General features: G+C 38.1%; 1 protein-coding gene across 3 annotated transcripts in view; it reads right to left on the minus strand.

The window, feature by feature from the left end:
• Positions 1-4,469: 4,469 nt before the first annotated feature.
• The window catches only part of CRPPA (CDP-L-ribitol pyrophosphorylase A), a 107,583-nt gene continuing 89,852 nt past the window's right edge, over positions 4,470-22,200 (minus strand). The window contains exons 10-11 of one of the 3 annotated variants that reach the window (XM_071560840.1): positions 19,055-19,192; positions 4,470-7,062 (exon numbers count right to left, since the gene is read on the minus strand). In XM_071560840.1, coding sequence (XP_071416941.1) covers positions 6,958-7,062; positions 19,055-19,192 — 243 coding nt within the window. In that variant the 3' untranslated portion in view covers positions 4,470-6,957. Of the gene's footprint in view, positions 7,063-10,896; positions 11,607-19,054; positions 19,193-22,200 lie in introns of those variants that run through there. The other 2 variants (XM_071560841.1, XM_071560842.1) reach the window with 2 other exon arrangements.

Raw genomic sequence — 22,200 nt, forward strand, 5'->3', positions numbered from 1 at the left:
AGCCTTGGACAAATCCTGCACATTCCATTTCTGTGGAGCTGCCTAATCAAAAGCAGGATTAAAGAACAAAGTCAGTGAAGCCAATTGGTTTAAAGAAGAAAAAAACCAAGAAACCAAGGAAAAGTAATGTGCCTTTTGTGCTGTGCACTCAAGGCATTTTGCAGCTTTTCTTGAAATATCTATCATAGTAATTCTTTGATCTGCTGTAAGCAGCCACTCCCAGAAAGAGTGAGAGACACCTCATTTCCTTCCTTCCTTCCTTCCTTCCTTCCTTCCTTCCTTCCTTCCTTCCTTCCTTCCTTCCTTCCTTCCTTCCTTCCTTCCTTCCTTCCTTCCTTCCTTCCTTCCTTCCTTCCTTCCTTCCTTCCTTCCTTCCTTCCTTCCTTCCTTCCTTCCTTCCTTCCTTCCTTCCTTCCTTCCTTCCTTCCTTCCTTCCTTCCTTCCTTCCTTCCTTCCTTCCTTCCCTCCCTCCTTCCTTCCCTCCTTCCCTCCTTCCTTCCCTCCTTCCTTCCTTTTCTTATCCTGACCTACCAGTCTGGAATGTAGTTACCTCTGAGCATTTTCAGATATATCATTTTCGGAGAGGTTTGCATGTCACAACACAAACGAAGGCTTACTTCACTGCTTACAAAGCCTGCACACGACAGCCAAAGAGAGGAGACATGTACAGCATGTGACCCTCCTGTGCTTCACTGGTGTATATGCCCTTGTCTGCAGAAGGGTCACAACAATGTTAGAATAACAAATATTCATCTCATACTCAACATAGGCAGGGTCCGAGACTGCAAACATACAAAACTAGTGCTCCACAGTACAGTCAAGTGGCAGTTTAGGCTCATCTATGATTCTGTTGCTGCAGCCCTACGTGCCTCCAGCACATCCCCTTGCAGCAGGAATCACGAGGTACCGCCTCCCCCAAAGGCATCCCATCTGGTGACTGGTGAAAGCTAATCACTTTTTGCAGTTAGTTTCCTCCTGGATAACAGTTTTCCAGCTTCCTCCACTGAATTGCTACACGCAGTATAGCCCTCAGTGTACAGGAATGAGGGACAAAACATAGTGTCCAGAGGCCAAGACTTCTTCTAATCCTGCACAAAATCATCCTTTTAGGATTACCGTGCTGTCACTGGATTCACAGTGAGTATTCAAAAGAGAGATTTTAAATTCCAAACTGCCCTTCAGACGTGCACCTATAATCTCAAGTACCATAGGCCTGTGGGTGCTTAAGCTGGAGTCACAATTAAATTCCAAAACATAGTTGGCATTTATCAAGAACATAATATTGCCCCACCAAATGGCAAGGGAGTTGAACACAGCATAAATACACACTTAAAACTGCAGCACAATAAAAATAATGATGATAATAATAAAATCCCAGCATAACCAGTATGGTTATGTGTGGGTTAGCTGAAGGTGGCTGGAGGGGTGAGATGCCAAGCATTCCTCAGTGCACTGCAAGGAACTTTCCATCTCATTGACTTCAGCAGGACTTCAGTGAGGCCGTGTTTCTGCTGTGGAAAGCAACTGCTTAACACAGCATCATGGGGTTCCTTTATTTTTGCCTCTGAGCAACTCCTGGCAAAGCCACTGTTTAGTAAGTGAAAACACTTTTCCCAGTCACCAGGACTGCAAGCCATACCTGGATTGGCTTCTTTTCTTTCAATTTTTGTTGCTGCTGCCATTCTGAGAGATTTGAAAACCTGACTCCTTGACTAGGTGCAGACTTTCCAAACCAAAGTTTGGCTACTGAAGCAGGGGAAGGGGGTGCCTGACCTTGGAGTGGATTATTTTCCCTTCAATGGAATGGCTCTGCTGGCAGCATGATGCCAGATAATAAGCGGCATTCAGTGTCAGCCCAGCAGCTGCCATGCAGGAGGTCTGTCCCTTCGGGCAGCTGCTGCTCCTCTCCCGGCAGCTGGCAGCGGAAGTGACATCTGTTTTCAGTCGCAGCTGTGAGCTGCACAGAGGTGCCAAAGCCCAAATCCTTCAGTTCTCGATCCAGGAGCAAGGAAAGGCTTCTGATGCCAGACCACAGCCTGGCTTGCAAGTCAAGGAAGGGGGGGGATCTCCTCCTTCAACAATAGTGGGCAGGGAGGAATGGAAAAAGAGAAACACAGAGAGAAAGAATAAGCAACAGAAGTAGGGGAAAGGATGGGAGAAGGCTGCAGAAGAAGACAGGAATGGCTGAAATGAAAAGGAAATATGAAATCTGAAGAGTCCAGTCTGAGGGACAGACTCAAAAGGAAGGAGGCAGAGTGATGCAAAAGAAAAGAGACGCAGAAGTAGCAACAAACAACTAACAAAGGGACATGATTATCTAAAATGGCTGCTGGATAGGAAAATGTCTGACTGAGCTGCCATTTCAAGTGCTACTGAATCTGGAAGGCATTCCTGCCTGCAGACCTTAGCCTGCTGTGCCATTCAAGGGGTCTTCCCTGCAGGTTTTGCCATCTGGAGGAGCTCTGGTATATTCTCTCTTGCTTCCTTGCTTCTCCATGTTATTTAAATTCACATCACTTTTTCCTTGTCCAAGCCTCTTACTCTCTCATTTATCTTTGTAACTGTGTTATAATTCAGTGTTGTGGCATTTTAACTGAATTATAATTTTAGTTTCTGAGACAGGAATAGCTGCAGGATGAAGGACAAGATCCATTTAAATCTGAAGATTGACAAGTATACTTAAATTAATCTTGGAATAAGTACATTAAGAAATGCCACTTTGCTCACCAGGTTTGTGTATTCAAGGCAAGTGAGTATATTCTATCAAAAAAGTATTTTCACAGTTGGGACTGTTTCCTCAGCACAGGTGCTGAAATTGTGTTTGTTAGATCTCAAAACTAATTCAGTATTCCTGGAAGAAATAACAATGGAAAATGTGTATTTAACAAGTGCTTTACAGCCCTGTCAATCAAAATCAACTTACACTGGGAAAAAATGCAGTCAGTGACTACTTCTTTCCCTTGGTGCTTGCCAGAAGCACAAGACAAACTGAATTGTGGTAAACAACTATACTGGGGAATGGGTCAAGGAAGATGGATGTCATAAAAAATTACCAGTCTGAAGTTGAAAGTGCAGGCATTTGAGGCACAAAGATTTGAACCCATTTTCATACTTTGCCTTGTAGACACCTAGAGCAAGGCATTACTCATCAAAATGGGTGCCATTGCAAATTATTCAAAATCAGTAGCAAAAGATGGGATTAATTGAGTTGGGCAGGAATAATGAAAGCAGTTTCTTAAGTCTCTCCGAATTCAGCTCTTCAAGACTAGCCTTAAATATGACTGCAGTTATAGTTGAACTTCTTTTCATGTCACAATTATATATTTCTAGAACATAAAGATCAGATGTACACTTACATATTAACATTTCATAACAGATTTTACCAGTGCAAGCCCTTGAAGATATTGTTCTTTTCACAAGTCTCAGCAGCTCTCCCTCTTTCAGTGAGAATTACTTGGGATTTTAATTAGTGATCTTTCAAACAAACAAAAGGAAAGTCCCCTGAATACCATTCTATCACTACCTACCCAAGGAAAAAACTGACCATCTAGTAAACTATGCATCTGAATCAATCAATCTAGTAACTAAATACTGGGAGTGTTTCCAGTTAGACAGGAATAAGAACAGAAAATAATCAGCAATCTTAAAAACGATGAGGCTGAGGCAGTACTAATACTCTGAAAGGCTCAAATTGTCTCATAACACACAGTTTTTAAAACTACCAGCCATGTACACATTCCAGTCAGGAAAAGTTGCTGTATCTTCAGAAAGTGCCAAGCAGTAATCAGAAACCTTACATGTCTTTGGAAGCTCCTCTTTGGATGGCATCTACAACAGCACCATGGCAATGTTGAGACTTTGGTGTGACATAGAAATACAAATTTGAATGCACCAAAACCTTCATGGCATACAGAAAAACTTTTTATTCTTCAGCCTACATTAATTATCAAGATAAGCCCAAAGTTTTTTTGCGATATTTTAAAAGTCAACTAAAGTTGACACTAGTATGCCATTGATTGCAATAGGGTAACATCTCACTTGGTTTCTCTTTGCTTTTTGGTTTGGTTTGGGAGTGTGGGGTGTTTTTAATTTTTAATTCCACCATCTATCCTTTTCATTCCTTCAGCCATTTTTAGAGGACCATCAAACCATTTTTTTTTTCCAAGCTAGGACTTGGCAGTTACAAAAAGCATTTCTGGGGCCATATTCTGTATTCTCTTTTCTGATGAACACTGCCCAAGGAATACTAATTAGAGTGCTTAAGGAGTAAGGTAAGCAAGGCTGGCAGAGTCTCAGCTTTTATTTATACTCTGTTATCTCTGTCCAAATGTTCAAAGCAATATGGGTGGTGACTGATTCACTAGTTAAATTCAAAACAGCATGTGTGTACAAAAGTCTGCCAAGTTTCTCATGCATACTGCTATTTGTGAGAAGCAATGCACAGACAAAAAACAATCAGCTTCTTAATTTAATTTTATGTTTTTATTCCCATTGTATGTACTAACAATCACTCAAAAGACCATTTCAATTTGGTTTGGATACACAATAGCATTAATCACAGTCCAGTTTGGTTTTTTCCTACTGCATTCTAGCATTTCATGATCTGGTTCAGTAGTTCTGTTGTTGGTGGATTTGCTTCCAGCAAAATAGATTTTTCAATGTTTGTAGATTATTTTAAAAGATTGTTAAATATTAAAAAATCCATAATGCAATGATTAACAGTACATTAGCAATTAAGCATATTATCTTCCATTTAAGATTAGTACTAAGTATATTTCATGACCCAAAACCTACTTTTTGTGGTGCGTTGTCTGTTCTCTTTTGAAAATAATTCCATAAACAACTATAATATATTTTTCACATTACAGCCATTCCTTGTAGTATCATTTTTAATTGGACTGAAATCCTTTTAGGAGAATAGTAGAAGTAAAACAACCCTAAAAAACGAAAGGTTCTGTTTAAGAAAATGATGTTACACACAAACCAATATTGAGGCAGTATCATGACGTATAAATTAAGAGTGGCTACAAAACATGAGGGATGTTCCAAATTCACTTGCTTATTAATTGGGGTAAACACATCACAATGTATTCTAGTCTTCAAGCAAAGAAGAATCACAAAATACAGCAAAGAGACATCTTTCATCATGTCTTTTAAAAGCCTGTGAAATGAATTCCTTCATCAAATTTATTAATGTAAAAGCAAATTCAGAAAATTCATTTGTGAAAGCTGTCTTGTTAAATTATGAATACAAGTAATAAATTCTTTAGTTCTTAATTTATTTGCATACTCTGCATATGAACAGACATGAATATATGTATGAACAAAATATGCCTATTGTATAGTCATACACAAAGCTAATATGAATGCTCATGCTGTACAGTGTCAGAAAAGGACAAATTATTAATCAAAGTAGAGAGGAGAAACAAGCAAAGAAGAAAGCAGATGATGCATATGAACTTTGTTACTTGTCTTTGCATGAATTCTGTGTGGAAGAAAATGTCTGCTTTGAAATAGAATCATCAGCTAAAACCCTCTTTATTTTACTATGCGATGATGGAAGTTTGGGATCACGATCAGCTTCTAAAAGGGATTTAAACTAGACATATAGGTAGTCGCATGAAGGGAAGGAGGAAGGGAATCAAGTGAGGAGCATGTTATCCTAAGTTTTGTCTGAGCATGAGAGAGTGTGGAACGTGATGGTAGGTAAGGGGAGAAATGATGCTTTTAGAGGGAAACTTGTTGAACTGATAGTGCTCTCACTCAGGACAGACTGAATCAGGGACTCACTCAACACTTCTGGTGGGGATACTGATCCAAGACCTTATTCCCAGTCACCGCAGGTATGTGAGGCGTTAATTGAGCCCCTTCAAAAATTGCAGGAGACATGGGATTCCTGAGTCTGATGCATAGCGAGGGACAGATGATTTCAGGGACTCTTCTTGTATTGCTCTTAATGATTGTGACACTTGAAGATACTCCACATAATAATCATTCACCATTTCATCTTTCTGTCCCAACTATTCACACTTGACTATCCATGGAGCATATATCTGAATTCATAACACTTAGTCTCTTTGCTACTATTTAATAAAAACATATGCTAGCCAGCAAGAGATGAAAATTGTATTCTTATAGAGGAACTAACAGAATCTTTGTATTTCTCCACTACCTACAGACTGGGTTGATTTTTTCAATCTAACCCTTTTCTCACCCTTCAAGCATTCATACACACATACATGCATATACATGCACAGATGGGCAAACAGTACTCAGTGGTCCTTCACAAGCTATGAATGATGGCACATGGGCACTGGAAGAAGTGTAGTAACAAGGAGGCTACAGCTAGAGCATACTGTGTCTGGAAAAGTGGGGTTTAGCACCTTGTCCCCATGCACATATTTTCTTTGATCTGAGGTTACCTTCATTCCATGGCGAACAGGGTTCTGACCCTTCCAACGCTTCTTGTGACATGCGTTTCTGCTGATGTCAGGAAGGCCACACTCGGTAATGGACTCTACATTCACTAATAGGTATTACAGCAGCATTTCAAAAATAATTTCACATAAAGTAGATGAGCTATGCTTTAGGATTAATTTATCTAAATAAAATTCAGGTCATGCATTCCTTGAGTACCACACACACACATGGTCAGAGAAAATTCTGCATGAATGCTTTGGTGTCCTGTGTGCACCTTTATAAATGATCAGTACCTTAAAAAACATATCATTCCTCAAAGTATGTACCCAGTGTATCTCAGAATTATTTGTGTTCCCTTTTTCACTTTATACCTAATATCAGACTTGCATTTTAAGTATCAAAAATATGCTGTTAGAGGATCTCAATTGTAAATGGCATAAATCCAGAGTTTTAATCAAAGGGTAAAATGACTTAAGACCTTTGGTGAATACATGACGAAAAGCAAACATTTCCAAAAGCTACATGTGATTTATGGTCTTATGCTACCAACAGCTGGCCAATCAACCCTGTGTTTCTGTCCTTTATTAATGCCATGATAAGAGTAGCAGCAGAATTTACTGTCTCCTGAAGCAGCAAAGGGTCCTGGAAAAAAAAAAAAAAAGGTGAGGGGAGCAGAGAAAATAATATGTTTACAAAAGTGGGGAAAAGTAAATATGAAAAATCAATTTTCAAGTATGCAAAATTACCATATTATTGTTGAAATAGGTAAAACCCTTTATTTGTACTTACTAAAAGAACTTCTAAAACTTATATTTAAGGAAGCACAACTTGATAGTAATAACCATTTTCTCCAATCTCCATGATGCAAAACTGCTAGAATTAATGTCATCTCTCCAGAGACCACCCAAGTGCTTGATTCTGTCACTTGGTTTCTAACTGATTTTTAAAAGCTAATAAAAAGGAGTAAAAATGTTGGGTTTGAAAAGATAGAACAAAATTGAGGGCTTAATTGAGTAGCATAGTTAAAGACCTGCAACTTTAAGCACCTACTGAATTTCATCAGTAATCTACAAACTACTCAAAGACATTTAAGCACTAGGACTTCACTGGTTTGTAGAAACTAACACAGGAAACAGTAATAAAATGACACATTGATTCCGTGCTTCTAACTGAGCACTCCAGCTCACATTGGAAAGTCTTTTGCCTAATTGCCAAGTTTTTTTAATTGTATTGATTATAAAAGTTTGGCCTTTTGCTACCAGTGTCATTTACAGTGTCATTTACAGTGTCATTTGCTCACTGGGAAAGTAGGTGTAGTCAGGCACAGAGACACCTCTAGATAAAGAAATGAGAGGACAATTTCTGTGAAGCAACAGAGAAAAAGAAATGTCTACAAAACTGTAGTGTAGGGAGAATCTAGAAGTTATAAATACTAAAGGGAAGTTACAAAGAGAAATCAAAAGCTGTTCTCCATAGCCATGATGAATAAAACTGGAAGCAATAGATTTTGACAGTAAGGACTGCTATCCAGTGGAACAGACATATTAAGGAAATTCATCATGAGGGTGCTGTAATATGAGACCTGCGTCCATGTAAAATGGGATGCTGCAGATACAGCTTTCTTCCTGGGGTAGAAGGATGGAACAGTTTTATTCTGTATCTTTTCACCTCTTTTTTTATTAAGATGCTACATGAAGGAAGAATTTGTACAGAATGTTTAAAAACTTAGATTAACAGAGAAGAAACAGTTTCCACAACTTGTACAAAAACATAGCATCCAAACATGCTTTTTAAGGAACAAGGCAACTGCTGAAGAGACCTACCTATTCAGCTAGCAGAGAGTAGAGCTGGAGATTAAGACATTGCAGTTGAAGGAAAAACCAAAAGTGGAAAGGTGTCCCTGGAACACTCTCAATGTGGAAGCAGGCCCAGAGAAGGGCCACAAAAACGGTGAGGGGGCTGGAGTAACTCTACTATGAAGAAAGGCTGAGAGAGTTGGGGTTGTTCCCCCTGGAAAAAAGAGGGCCCTGGAGTGACCTTACTGAAGCTTTTCAGTACTTTAAGGGGACCTACAAGAAAGATGGGGTCAGACCTTCTAGTAAGGCCTGTAGTGATAGGACAAGGAGTAATGGTTTTAACCTAAGGGAGGGTTAATTCAGACTAGATACAGAGAAGAATTTTTCTGATGGAGTGGTGAAATAACAGGGCAGGTTTCCCTGAGAGGTGGTGGATGTGCCATCCCTTGAAACATTCAAGGCCAAGTTGGACTCAGCTTTGAGCAACCTGATTTAGTTGAAGATCTCCCTGCTCACTGCAGGGGGGTTGGAGTAGATAACTAACCTTTAAAGGACCCTTCCAAACCAAACTATTCTATGATTCTATGATAATGTTCTTATTAACTTCATGATTTACGTAATTTACAGAAAACATGCTAGAGAGGTAACGATAGAATTAAAAATAGCTAGTTCATAACTGATTCTCTTATCGTTCCTGAAAAAAAAAGTTTGTATTTGACTAGAATTTTGTCCTAAAATTCATCAAATATATTACAATTTTTAACCATGCAAAAGATTACACTCCTCACAAATTCATGTTATATATTGTAATATGAAGTAAAATATTTATTAGAGTTCTAAAGAATTGTGGTAGAATAAAAATGTTCACCACGTATGTATCTTGCTGTTCACTGAGTGACGCTTCCTATCAGTTAAACAAGGAGTGTGGAAGTGTAGTTTAGGACGTTATGTCATGGATCAAGGGTGTAAAGGCAAACTCAGAATTTACTATTCTAGTTCAGTAGGACTTTCATTCCCTCATTTCCCACGGGTATAAACTACCATATAATGAATGAGGAGAGCCGAAGTCATGTACACACACCCACTCAGAGGGCAAACACTTGCAGTCACTTTCAAGATCGAACAACACATTTCTTGCTGTTCAGCAGTTCCAAATCTCTTTGTGCCCCTCATCAATTTTTGTTCAATTTGTCTTGAGAAGCACTTCACAGTTACAGACACTGTTTTCCAAATGGGCTCCCAGCCATATCTGAAGTTGGCTTGAGGTGTCTATTCTTTTTTCCATTTCACAAAAAGAAATAAAATACACCTGGCCAGGAATGCTCTTTATATTTCTCCCAATAAATCTTTCCACATCCTCTGTTGGTTACTGGATTCAGTACACATTCCTTTGTGGTAATAAATTATTTAAGATTTTGAACATAAAAGAAAGCAAGAGAAAGAAATTTAACTTTCACAAGAGAGATTGAAAGTGACACCATAAGATTCCTTTAGACTGAAGAAAGCCTTTTTTAAAGCTAAACCTAAGGCTTTAGTTATAATTTCCATGTTCTGAAGAAAAGACATCCAAAAAAGTATGAGTAATACTTTTAACACAGGCAATGCAGCAGACCAATCCATACAGAAACCTGTGTGAAGAAGTGGTCTATAAACCACCCTGAAATCAACTGCTGAATTGAAATTGGTTCAAAAATAGAAACACAAAAAGTAAGCAGCACAACTTAAAACTTGAAATTTTACAATTACTTCACTTCTAATAATGTGATTATTAATACTATTATTATAACTATTCAGGAAACTGACTGGCCCCTGTGCAGGATTGGTCCTTGTAAGTATGTTTTTTAGGAAATAATCAGACGCACTTTTCATTAAGGGAATATATATTATGTTACTAAATAGCAAATTTAATAGAAAATACATTCTTAATTCTTAGTATAGTTACAGTTAATGGTACAATGACCTCACGAAGCAGGTACTGTGGATTTCAATATCGCAATCCTTTAAAGTATTTATCAGAGGGGTTACTAATTTTAGATTTATGCTTCTGCTCCTTCACGGTAACATAGTGCCATTCTGATCTCAGGGTCACACATTCACTGAAAAATGTCCAGCACTTGGACTCATGAGCGTCTGAGCACAGGAGAAATCAGTGCCACAGAGGTCAAGCATGTTCTGACTCTAACTTGCTTCACTAACTCAGCCACAGCCTTACTGGAAAGAGGTAGTAAATAACACAACGCAGTGGTCTCCCAGGAATTTCAAAATCATTGTATATCCTGTATCTTTCAATATATTCAATAGTCATTGCCTGGCCATGATTTAAAACTTTTGCTGATCATTCCTAGTTATTATCACAAAAAAAAAAATCAACCAAAAAAAAGAGAACGGAAAAAGAAATTCTAGCAACTGAAAGGGAATGCATTGTTCAAAGTGTAGGCATAATGCCGACTGATGCAAGAGCTAAGGTATATCGTAAGCATTCTTTCTCTCCTCTGAATCCTACTGGGACTTTATTTAGGCCAATACTGTGCCCATAAGTAGATATTTGCAATGTGCTGCCATGATACTTAGCTTTTTCTTAAGTATTTATATGTAATTTGGACACCAGCAGTCTTTACAAAGAATATTGAAACTAATTAAAAAGACAGAATTCAAGAACAATCCAGGAAAATTAAAAGAATTGTGTGGGTCTTTATTAATTTAAACAAACAAGCAAACACTTCAAGTGCCCCAGCTATACCCTTAAGACACCCATGTTTTCAACACTACAATGTTATTTCTGGCAACAGTCCTGATTATAGCTGATAGGGTCTACAAAGAGGCTTCAATACAGATGCCAGGACAAATTTAATCTATCACACCTAACTCCATTGCACATACAGGCCTCCAATCTTCTTTTATATTCAATGGCATAGCACTAATCTTTCGAAAGTCTCATTATTAGTTGCAGGAAGTCAAATAATCAAGTAGAACCACGTCTTCACATGTCTAATTGCCTGATGTGTTTGCATATACTTTAAGCAAGATAAAGACCAGGATGTCAGAACAGGACAATCAATACAAATCCCCATGTCGCCCACAAGAGCTCTTGCACATTATGCACCCCCCCCACACACTGCTCTGAGCTGCCAATCCCAAGCAAAGAACGTCCTTCAGCACACCAGCCAGTGAGTGCACATCTGTGCATGAGCACAAACACGAGCAGTTCTTTTCCTTAGTAACTAAATTCTTAAAAAAGACTGTGACCTTTAAATAAGACTCAGAGGCAGTAATGAGTTTAATGAAGTAATAACTGAAGTTCCACAAGGTCAACTGGTGTGCCATGATCCCCCCAAACCATTGTGATATTCACTGTTTATTCATTTCATCCAGTTGATTTAAAAGATCCTCCTGTAAAAAGAAAAATCAACCCCACTTACATTTCTTGGCCATTAATAAATCGAATTTTTTATAGTTTGAACAGATTATTAACTAAATTTATATACTAAAACCAAAACTTTTACCACTTTATATTTATGTACTTTGGAAAAGAAAGTACTCAGAAACATTGCCAACCTTATAAACCATAAATCCACAAAACAGCACTTTGATTCCAAAATAAAATATCCACTTTGTCTGTTATTAAGCAGTAAAAATATTCCAACGTAACCATATTGTGTGATGGCTGTAACTTATACTCAGAATTTATTTGATGTAGAGTTCTGACCATAGGGGTTCTCTGGTCTGCAGACTAAGACTGGGAATGGATACAGGGACAGAGTTAAAGCTGTGTTTGGAATAAAGCAATCTGATATTTTATAAATGTGCATTTATTTAAGAAACTCTGAGGATATCTGAATATTTACTGACATTCCCCAGCTATTCAGTTCCTTGCTTCAATCTGTTTAGGATTTTTTTTTTAAACCCAGCTGGAACTTCACATACATGCACTTCAATTTACATATGTACTAGTTCAGTTTAAAAATAGCTTGAAAAACACACCTACCCTTTTTAGGTCAAAAAAAAGGAAAGCAGGTTCTTCTGCAGGTATTACCTCTCTCTTTTTCTCTCTCATCCTACATCCCACCAAAAGAGTAAAACTGCTGTGTTCCATTATTTGCACTCTGTTTTGCTGTAAAAGTATTTTACTTTCCATTTAATATTGTTTTTAAAAAGTAATAGAATTGTAATGCCACTTTTGATTATATGGCTTACACAAAACCTGAAAACAGGATTTAAAGACATTGCTAAACTTAGGGAACATCAATATTAACATGGTTATGTTTGTAACAGGAACGAGAAGAGGGCCAGGACATGCACTGGCATGCTGGCATGCTCCTCCCTGTGCTGTTCCATTGTAAGTCTGCTCCCTGGCACAGTTGTGGCTCCTGACAGCTAAGATTTTTCCAGACAATGACTGGGCATGGTTCAGGGGACAGCACAGACCAGGGACTGCTCCCAAGGCATAGGCTGAATGAGGCCAACCCCTTTTGGGAAATAAGAACTTAGCCGTATGGAGACAAAGCATGCTGTGCCTTTTAACCCCAGGACAAGAGAAACATCCCTAGCCTGTTTTACTTACCAGTATGAATGTAGCCTAAATATCGCTGGGAAGTCACAGCTGAGCCATTCTCTACCCAAATGCATCAGGAATACATAGAACAACAATCAAATAGTGCCCCCCAGAACAAGGCACAAATCCCGTGTAGCTAACATATAAGCACAGTCATTAAAGAAAAAGATTAACTACTCTGTGGACACCTTTCCTGTCAAAACAGAGGAGAGAGGGATGAATCGCACTGGAAGACAGCACTCCTGCCACTTTATGCTAAAAGGCTGGAGCCAGCAAAAGGAAGTCATTCCCACTGCTCCTTTTCATGGGGTGGGCAAGGGTGCAAACCAGGTACACCAAATAGTTTCTTTTCTGGCAAGCATCTTGCAAAATACTAAGCTGGCAGTACAAGAGTTAATTTAAAACTCCACAGAATGCTGCAATTTATACTAAGGCTATTCCAGGTCCCTCAAAAACTCAACTGATGTCACAGACTAAGTGTTTTATTTGCACTAAGAGAAACTGAGTAGAGAATTTAGCCTCAAAAACAATACTTGAAATTTTGTTTCTCAATTAATACTTTCCATTTAAACAGTTGTTCTGAAGAGGGACTGAGGTTCTTCCACTACCAGAAATCAACTGTCTAACATGGTTTGTTGTTTAGCCTCACCATGAGGAATTCACTGGTAGATTCACGAAGAAGCATTTTTTCCCACTCAAGATAAGCAGTTGCATACACTTACATATTAAAGCAACCTCCACTTCTGTAAAAATACAAATTAATCTGAAGTTTCCTTTCTTCTTAAAATGCTTCCACATCACATTTTTTAATCCATGTGCCAAAGGATCTATTGATAAGTGAAATCTCATACATAATATCAATGCAGCAATTTATCTCAATAAGATAGTTATGAAGATCACTCTAAAAGATAAGAAAACTATTTCTCTGAATATTTTGGGCTTCCTTTCAAGTACTATATAAGTAATTAAGGCAGCATTTGAGCTCAGATAGGTAGCTGCATTCAAAATTACTTGAGCAGGTTCATAATTGAACCTCTTAACACACAGCCGTGCTTCCATTCTGAGCTACGAAAATGCAATCAATTCTTCATTAGTGGATACTCGTTAAAATAGAAACAATTTTGAAATCTAGATACTGAGGATGCAACAATGATTAAGGGAAAAGATGAGTAGCACTGGAAGAACCAACCTGACACTATTCTAAAGTAGCCTAGCAGACCTCTTAGTTAATGAACTCTGACAGATCTGAGTTAAATCCCTGCAGTTAAAGAGTCGTACATTCATGCTAATCAATCCAAACTTCAATAAATTGTGCATAAATACGTGATATTGTACTGTATCTTCATCTCCTGTGCTATTTATCAACCATACTTCTTATAGTTTGTCCTAAGAAAATAGAGGGCCATTGACATTTAAAATTACTGTGTGGATACACTGAGAACAGACAATTTTTTTAAAATCTGGAGTCTGTGAGGATTACGTTGCTAGTGCTTTCACTTTTATCGTTTCACCTGCGATTTACAGATTTAAAATTGAAGGTTAATGTTGTTCTTTTGCTAAAAAAACTCCAACAAAACAGCACAAACAAACATAAAAACTCAAATAGGATTCCTTTCCCTACTGTGAATAGAATAGACAGATTTACCCTTAATCAGCAGGTTTAAAACAGCTCCATTATCTATATGGCCTGCAGCATGTAGGTGACCAGGGTTCAGTTCCCTTCTTTGCATGCAGTGGTTACTCCATCCCCAGTTCACACTGGTTTTAGTCTGGGGTTAAAAGGCCTGTGGAGGAATACCCATTTCACACACAGTTGCTGCATTACAGCAGAATGACAAGAATCCAGTCTAGATGCTAGTGCAGACACCTCACAGACATAAGCCTGGGGCCAATGTCTGTGTCTTGTGCAGATCTAGATTTTATATTTACTTGGATTTGTCTTCCCCAAGTTTTTGGGGGACTTTGTTTTTTGTTTTGGTTTTTTGGTTGTTTTTGGGTTTAGTTTGTTGTTTTTTTTTTTACCCTGTAACACTGTTAGCATGATCATACTGAATGATCAGTAAAAGTTCTTGGGCCAAAAAACTTCCCTGAAGAGTTTGTTATAAAGAACATTTTCACCACATTCAATCATTGCAACTTAAGCAAGAGTTTCATTCAGCACTTACCACTATCTGATTGAAGCTCTTGGCAAGAATGAGTGTGCCAGCAGTGATAACACAAATGCTTGTCAACCATCTTTCTCCCTAAGTTGCTCAAAAAACTACCTAATGCGTGAGCTAGCAGCCAGTTCTGCCACCTGTATGGGACTGGTGCAAAAGTACTGGCAGAAATGGGCCATTTAGCATATGTGGTTGCCTGAAAAAGTATATTATGTGTTTAAGGTTTCTTAGAGGTGGTCTCTTAATACATTATGTTACCAAATAAGTCTATAATATGAAACGGACTCATGTTATTATATGTTAGTCTGCTACTTATAGGCTCCATGAGGTATCACTCACTAACTTTGTAAAAAACACCATAAGGCATTTTAGGGGAAAGGAGAAATTGTTTCTTACTATCAATACAGGAAAACTGGAATGCTACCAAGACACAGAAGGCTTGCTTTCTCCTCTGACAACCTGCACTGTGTCCTGCTGAAAATCTAAGATTGGTCTGAAGTCAAATGAAGCTGTGGCAAGTGTTTTCTCCAGTTTCAGAAAGCTGTGGATCAATCTGATAGCATTAACAAATTCAAGTGGGAGTGGGATTTAAGCCTTCCATGCAGCAGCAGCATACAGAATCTTGCAATTACAGAATACCTTTGGTTGGAAGGGACTCACTAGGATCAAAGTTCAACTCCTGGACCTGCACAGGACAACCTCAAGAATCACACCCTGTGTCTGATAGTGTTGTCCAAACACTTCTTGAACTCTGCCAGGCTTGATGCTGTGACCACTTCCCTGGGGAGCCTGCACCAGTCCCCTACCATTCTCTGGGTGAAGAACCTTTTCCTAACATCCAACTTAAAGCTTCCCTGACACAACTTCATACCATTTCTTTGGGTCCTATCACTGGTCACTGGAGAGATCAGTGCCTGCCCTACCACTTCCCCTCAAGAGGAAGTTATAACAGCATTTTCCTTACTGTGTATGTGTGGTGGATTCTCTGCTGCCTGTTCCACTCTGAGAGTCTATAAATACTTGGACGGGCTGCAGCGTTAAGTTGTGCAGCAAGCCAGGACCACACAGCAGACCCACCACACACACACATGCAGCAAAAACGGGTTAAGTAGTTCTGGCCTCCTGCAAAGTATAACACCCCAATCATGCAAATCATTACAGACTGTTGCAGTACACCAGTCACTGAGCAAAGATGAAGCAGATATGGATCTGCATGCATGCATTTGACACATGGGCTTAGGAGCAGAGCAAAAGCAGTTCAACACAGTTTAGCTGGTTTTCTCCTATCATAAACTAAGAAATGCAGCACTTTCAAACTCCATTTCACTCAGTGACTGGTGTTTTAGTCCCAGTTGGCAGTAAGGAAGGCAAAAATGTGTATGTAGGGAAGACAGTGAGAAGTGATGGGGAAGCAAGTTAGAAGAAACCACAGAGTTAAAAGTTAAAGTACAAAAGTATCTCGATCCTCAAAATATAAAAAGATATGCTATTGCTAAAGATCAAGTAAGATTATATCTATGCTCTATCTGATAGGCAAACTGTGTCATATACTGTAGGTAAAATAAATAATTTTTTAAAAATCTTCAAAGAAGCACATAGGACATTTCTACCCAGTGAGATTTGAGGTCATCACTGTAATCATAAAATTATTTTTTTAAAACATACAAAAAAATCACAAAACCTACCTAATGGGGATAGAGCAAACAATATAGTGCTTGTTCATATAAATTTCTACCATGAACAAAAACGTATGTATTTTATCATACATTTAACACAGTATATTTCAATATTAGAGACTTTGCCTTTCTAGACCATATTTTATTCATAACACGGATTGGTTGTGTTACTTTTCAAGAAAAAAATGAACACAGTAGTTCACAAACATCTAAGTTTGCTAATATGCAGTACAAGACATGAAATGCTTTAGCTATCACAGGTTACAGAATTTGCATACAAATGTGCTACAGCAGTTTCATAAAGCTTGTTACATATGATTTGTGATTGTGACTATCAGTATCATGTAGAAAGACTGGGCAACTTTTAACTAGTGACTGTATCCAAATGGCACAATCTTTGAAAAGAACTAGTGATGCACTTGAATCTGCTGGGGGATGCTAAATATCAGTGCAGAGGAAATGTGAGCATTTTTGCTTTTTTCCAGTCTGAAGCATATTTTTCTTCCCTTCTATATGTGCTAACATCTTATGGAATATTATGCATAATAGGCATCCAGCTCTCAAAAATAAGAAGAGGCATATGTCCATTCATTAAAATGGACACATGCCAACATTCAGTCATTAAAATCTTCATTATACAACTCCTACAGACTGTGAATAATCTGAAATACAAGCATACAGCTGCAGTAACTAATTGATTGGAAACATTCCTCTTGATTACAGATAATTTATTTGAGATGGTTCAGAGGGAAAACTGTATAGCCTACTAAAAAATAAAATTAAAACTTCTCCTTTGGGGAATGAAGTAAACAAAACTGAAGATATTCTGAGTGGCAAAGTATGCACACACATGTGCTGGGCTATTGTTCACATCCAGCCTTGTGGCTTCCAAACTTTTAGGAGGATAGTATCAGTTCAGTGGGGTAAAGGCCACATTCCAATCTTAGTTACAGAAATACAAACCAAAGTAATGACAGTATTATGAGCTTGGTTATTTTGCAGTTGCAGAAACTTAAAGCTCTGTATTTTGCTACAGAGGACCTAATATGTAACTGGTGCTAAACTGCTCTCTCAAAATCTCAAAAGCAGCTTTAAAATAACCCAAATGTCAGTGTTTTGGGCAGTGAGACACAGTGAGAGGGAATGGCTGTCCAGAAGCTCCTTGTTAGGCATTTAATATCACTGATTTCACTAATTTGATACTCTTAACTGATTCTAGATAGTTGCATGCAAAGTGGATCTCAAGTTGCATCATCTCATCATTCTGTGAGAAGAGACCAATTGAGAATTAATAATAAAAACTTCATATGTAAGTTACATACTGAAATATGAAAACATCCTTACATCCTTCAATTACACCTTAACATTTAAAACTGAATGTCCATCCTACAGCTTTTACCTCCTCATTCAAATTCTACTTCTTTGACTAAATCTATGTGATGTTTAGGCATAGTTTATGTCCCATCTCTGATTTTCCTTTCCACAGCTGAGGGTCTACAGCCTACTGGAAGGCAAAAAATATAAATTCCTTACAACTCAAGACCTTTTTTAAGGCCAAGCGGGTCCAAACTGATGGAGAATTGTCCAGAAATGAGAAATTACAATGACATGAGGGGACATCTCTCCTTGAAGAGTAAGAGGAGAGAAGTCAGCAGGGGTAAAACAAGTTACAACCAAAGTTACTAATAAGATTCATTCCCTTTGTCTCTCACACCAATAAAACATTTTAATACACTAATTTTGCAGTAATTCAGATGTTTCTCAACATTCCTTTGCACAGAACACGGACTTGTTCCCTGCACCAAAGCAGTTTCCACGCAGTGAATATAACAAGCAGGAAAAGTAATAAGCTTGCATTTCTTGCAAGAATAAATAATTCCAGGAGTAAAAGAGCTCAAGCTCAGGTACCCTCAAATATACTCAAATGCATTCAGAACTGCTGGGAATGAAGGACCTGCATTTTCCTGTCTCTCTTGTTTTCTTTCAGATATGTTGCCTTCAAATGTTTACCTACTCACTTAAGACTGGACAGTTTATCAGTGTCACCATAGGACATGAACTCAGTGAATTCCTATCCAGTATCTAGGAGGAAATAATAATAATTTCTAAAAATATTGATCCAAACTCTGTATTTCTCTTATTCATTACATCTTTGTTCTCCTTAATCCATAGCCTACAGCCAGTGCAAATAGAGCATCTATCCTTGCTAAAGTTTTCAGCTAAGCAATGGGGGGAGCATATAAATTTTGAAAAATTAATCCTAGAGGAAAGATGAGTCTTAAAATCTGGTGTGAGCAGAGACTCTGGGTTCAGATAGCAGCAGCAGTCTGCATCTAATCCAACAGATGGGGCAGACAATTATCATAAAAACACACTAGAAAACTACTGTGGCAAAGAGCTCCTGTTGCACCAAGTGGCCAAGAGGAATGGCAAGTGCCAGACACACCATACCTTCCCATGGAAGTGTGGATGGCAGTAGTGCCATTTGCTCTCTACAGCTACTTGAAAGAAGGTTGCAGCAAGGTGGGGGTCAGCCTCTTCTTCCAGGCAACCAGTGACAGGACAAGGGGAAGTGGCCTCAAGTTGCACCTGGGGAGGTTCAGGTTGGATATTAGGAAAAATTTCTTCACTGAAACAGTGGTTAAGCATTGTGAAGTCACTATCTCTGGAAGTGTACAAAAAATGAGTACATGTGTCACTTTGTGATGCAGTTTAGTGGGCATGATGGTATTTTGTCAAAGGTTGGATTTGATGACCTTGGAGAACTTTTCCAATGGTAATGCTTATGATGTGATAGCTATTTGGAGTCTGACCCTGCACCTGATCATCTCTCCACTGTTAAATCCAGTGGGGGAATGCCTCCTGCCACTAGCTACTGATCAAACCATGGCATAGCTGGAGAATGTAGAGGGATTTCTTACAGAAAATGGCCACGTGAGTGATCCAGACTGTATTGTCTCTGTGAGATTGAAGCAGCTACCAGCAAAGAATAAACAAAGGCACAGCTGCTGCTGAGTGGTAAAGAAAAAATCACTCCCCAGGAGTTCACACAGCAACTCCCCAGATTTTCACACAAGAACTCTTGAAAGTTTCTCACAGGACTCTTGAGATTCACCTGGGAACCATTAGGATGTTTTATCAAAACACTGGACTTGTGAGATATGGAATATAACCAATAAGAAATGTTGCTTTATGGTGTGAAAATTACTATAGCCAATTAGCACATAGCTTTGACCCTATATAAACCACTTGCAGTGTATCAATAAATGGCATTCTATGTAAAACCATATTGGTTAGCTGTGTGATGTCCTTTGATCCTCCACATTATCTGCATTAGGAAGGCAAACAGCCAGTTTCAAAAAAACACCCTTTGAGTATAAGCCCAGTGATAGGAAGGCAGAAGCACATAACTTGCCTTCTAGCAAAACCCTGGTACACATAAAGCAGATAGTACCATTCCTCAGGATTCACCAATAAATCCTTACCCTTAACTGAAAATGTATAATCCTTATAGCTGTAAGGGGGCAAAATATGCTTGCTTTTAGATTCTAGTTTTCTCTTAGGCTATGAGATCCAACTACACCTCAAAGATGAGTTCATAGATATTCTCTTACAGAAAATCAGGGTTTGCCAAGACAGACTTCTTTTTCTTTTTGCCAACAACTATCAGTTCAAACTATATAACACAATAGTCTGTCTATATACAAAGGCACTCAAAATGAAAATATATTCAAATGATAAAACTCTTGTAAAAATAACAAAAAAAAGAGGTGCTACTAGAAGAAAGGCTATTTTAAAGCTCTAAAGAGAAACAGAAAGGAAGAGAATTAAAAATGAATGATTTTTGGTTTAGCAGGTGGATTAATTGTACTCTATAATTAAGACATTTTATTAGAAGTGAAGCAGATGAAAATTTTTTAGCTACGAACACATCTGGTTTTATGAGATTAGCATTCAGTGTTAAAGCTTATTCTTCAGGTATGTTGCATCTTGAGTTACATAACAGAAGAGTCTATGTTTTACAGTCTTTAACACCTTCAATTAAATTGTTAATAAAGTTTCCTTTCAAAATGCCCTAAAACCATCTTGTGTCTACTTGCAACTTTAAATATGTCTATGACTGGCTGCAAAGATAAGTTTTATTCTAGTACCTTCTTGTAATAGGCATTTGATTAAGAAACTATTTATGGCAGTTTCCAAGGGCATGACTAAACATCATGTGTAAGAGTTTACCCATCGCTTACTACTCACTTTAAAATTTGGGTCGTCCAACACTAATTGAAATCCAAGGGCTAAGAACAAGTTACCAGTGCTATTTTCACAGTGATGGATGGCACTAGTATTTTTTCATGACAGAAGGGATTGCCATTTTTTTACACAGTAAAAGAGGTCATATTAGTGTCTTGTAGACTCCCTGCATGTGAAGTGGTTTTGTTTTGAATATTCATCTACATTACTGATGACAATATTTAGAAGTGATGCAAGAATCATGATATTGGATATTGATACTTGTATAATTGACTTGCAGAATCTCTAAAGTATTTTAAAATATGCTAATTGTGAACTATCTTTAAAATAAACTCAAGAATAATTTAGACAGTTTAACAAAAACTGGATTATTTTCTGAATACAACAGAAATGAAAGCAAACAGAACACTAAGCCTTCAGTCTTATAGCAAAAAATTTGACAGCAGTTAGATCCCAGACATGAAAATACAGAGGAATTTTAAAGGAAATGTACTAAATTTTGTGGTGGTTCTGGTTTTGATATCCACAGCTACCAAGGAAATAAACCTCATGAAATGGTCAGTTACTCAAGTGAGAACACTGGATGGCAGAGATATGAATCCCAGCACCCACCATGTGAGCCCAGCCATCAGAGCTTGCAGAGCTGTTATGTTACGGATTTGTTTGGCTAAAAAGAAAAGGAATGTAGCTCTGTTTAAGCCCGATCCAGAATTTAAAAATAGTTCAGCTGATCAAATAAGTTAGTGGTTAGTTAAGAACAAATCTCCCAGTACTTCAACTAGAAAGCACAACTTTTACTCTTTCTCTGATTTTGACTCATTTTTTTTTTCCCTTCCAGTCAATATTTGTTTCCAAGTTCACAGCTGCACTTAGAATTGCATGTATCTTTTTACATGGACCCTGATTTCACATTGTTCATTTCCTCAGCCTGTATTGATTAGATGAATGTGTGGTTTGGCTTTTCACGGACACGTTTTAAAAGTTTCCCCTGCACAAAAGAAGTAATCTCAAACTCCATTTCCACTAATTCCTCTCTTGACTCAATATCTCTTTTGTCTTCAACAAACTATTCCCTTGTGCCTGCTCTTGGCCTCGGCATTTACCCTGCATGCTCTGGCTTCCATAAATCTGCTGCCTGTTCAGTCAGCAGCTATGTCTGCAGCAGTAGACATGCCACAGCCTCATCTCTTGACACTCCCAGTTGTCCTCAGTCACAATGTCCCCTTCACAATGACTACTGAAAATAATTTTCCATTCTTTACTTGAAGCTTACCTGTTAAGAACTTTTGCATTTTTTACTGCTTAATACCCTTTTATTGCTCAAAGTGAGGTTCCATTCTCTGAGTCAA

Source organism: Pithys albifrons, chromosome 7, assembly GCF_047495875.1.
Source record: "Pithys albifrons albifrons isolate INPA30051 chromosome 7, PitAlb_v1, whole genome shotgun sequence".
NCBI lineage: Eukaryota > Metazoa > Chordata > Aves > Passeriformes > Thamnophilidae > Pithys > Pithys albifrons.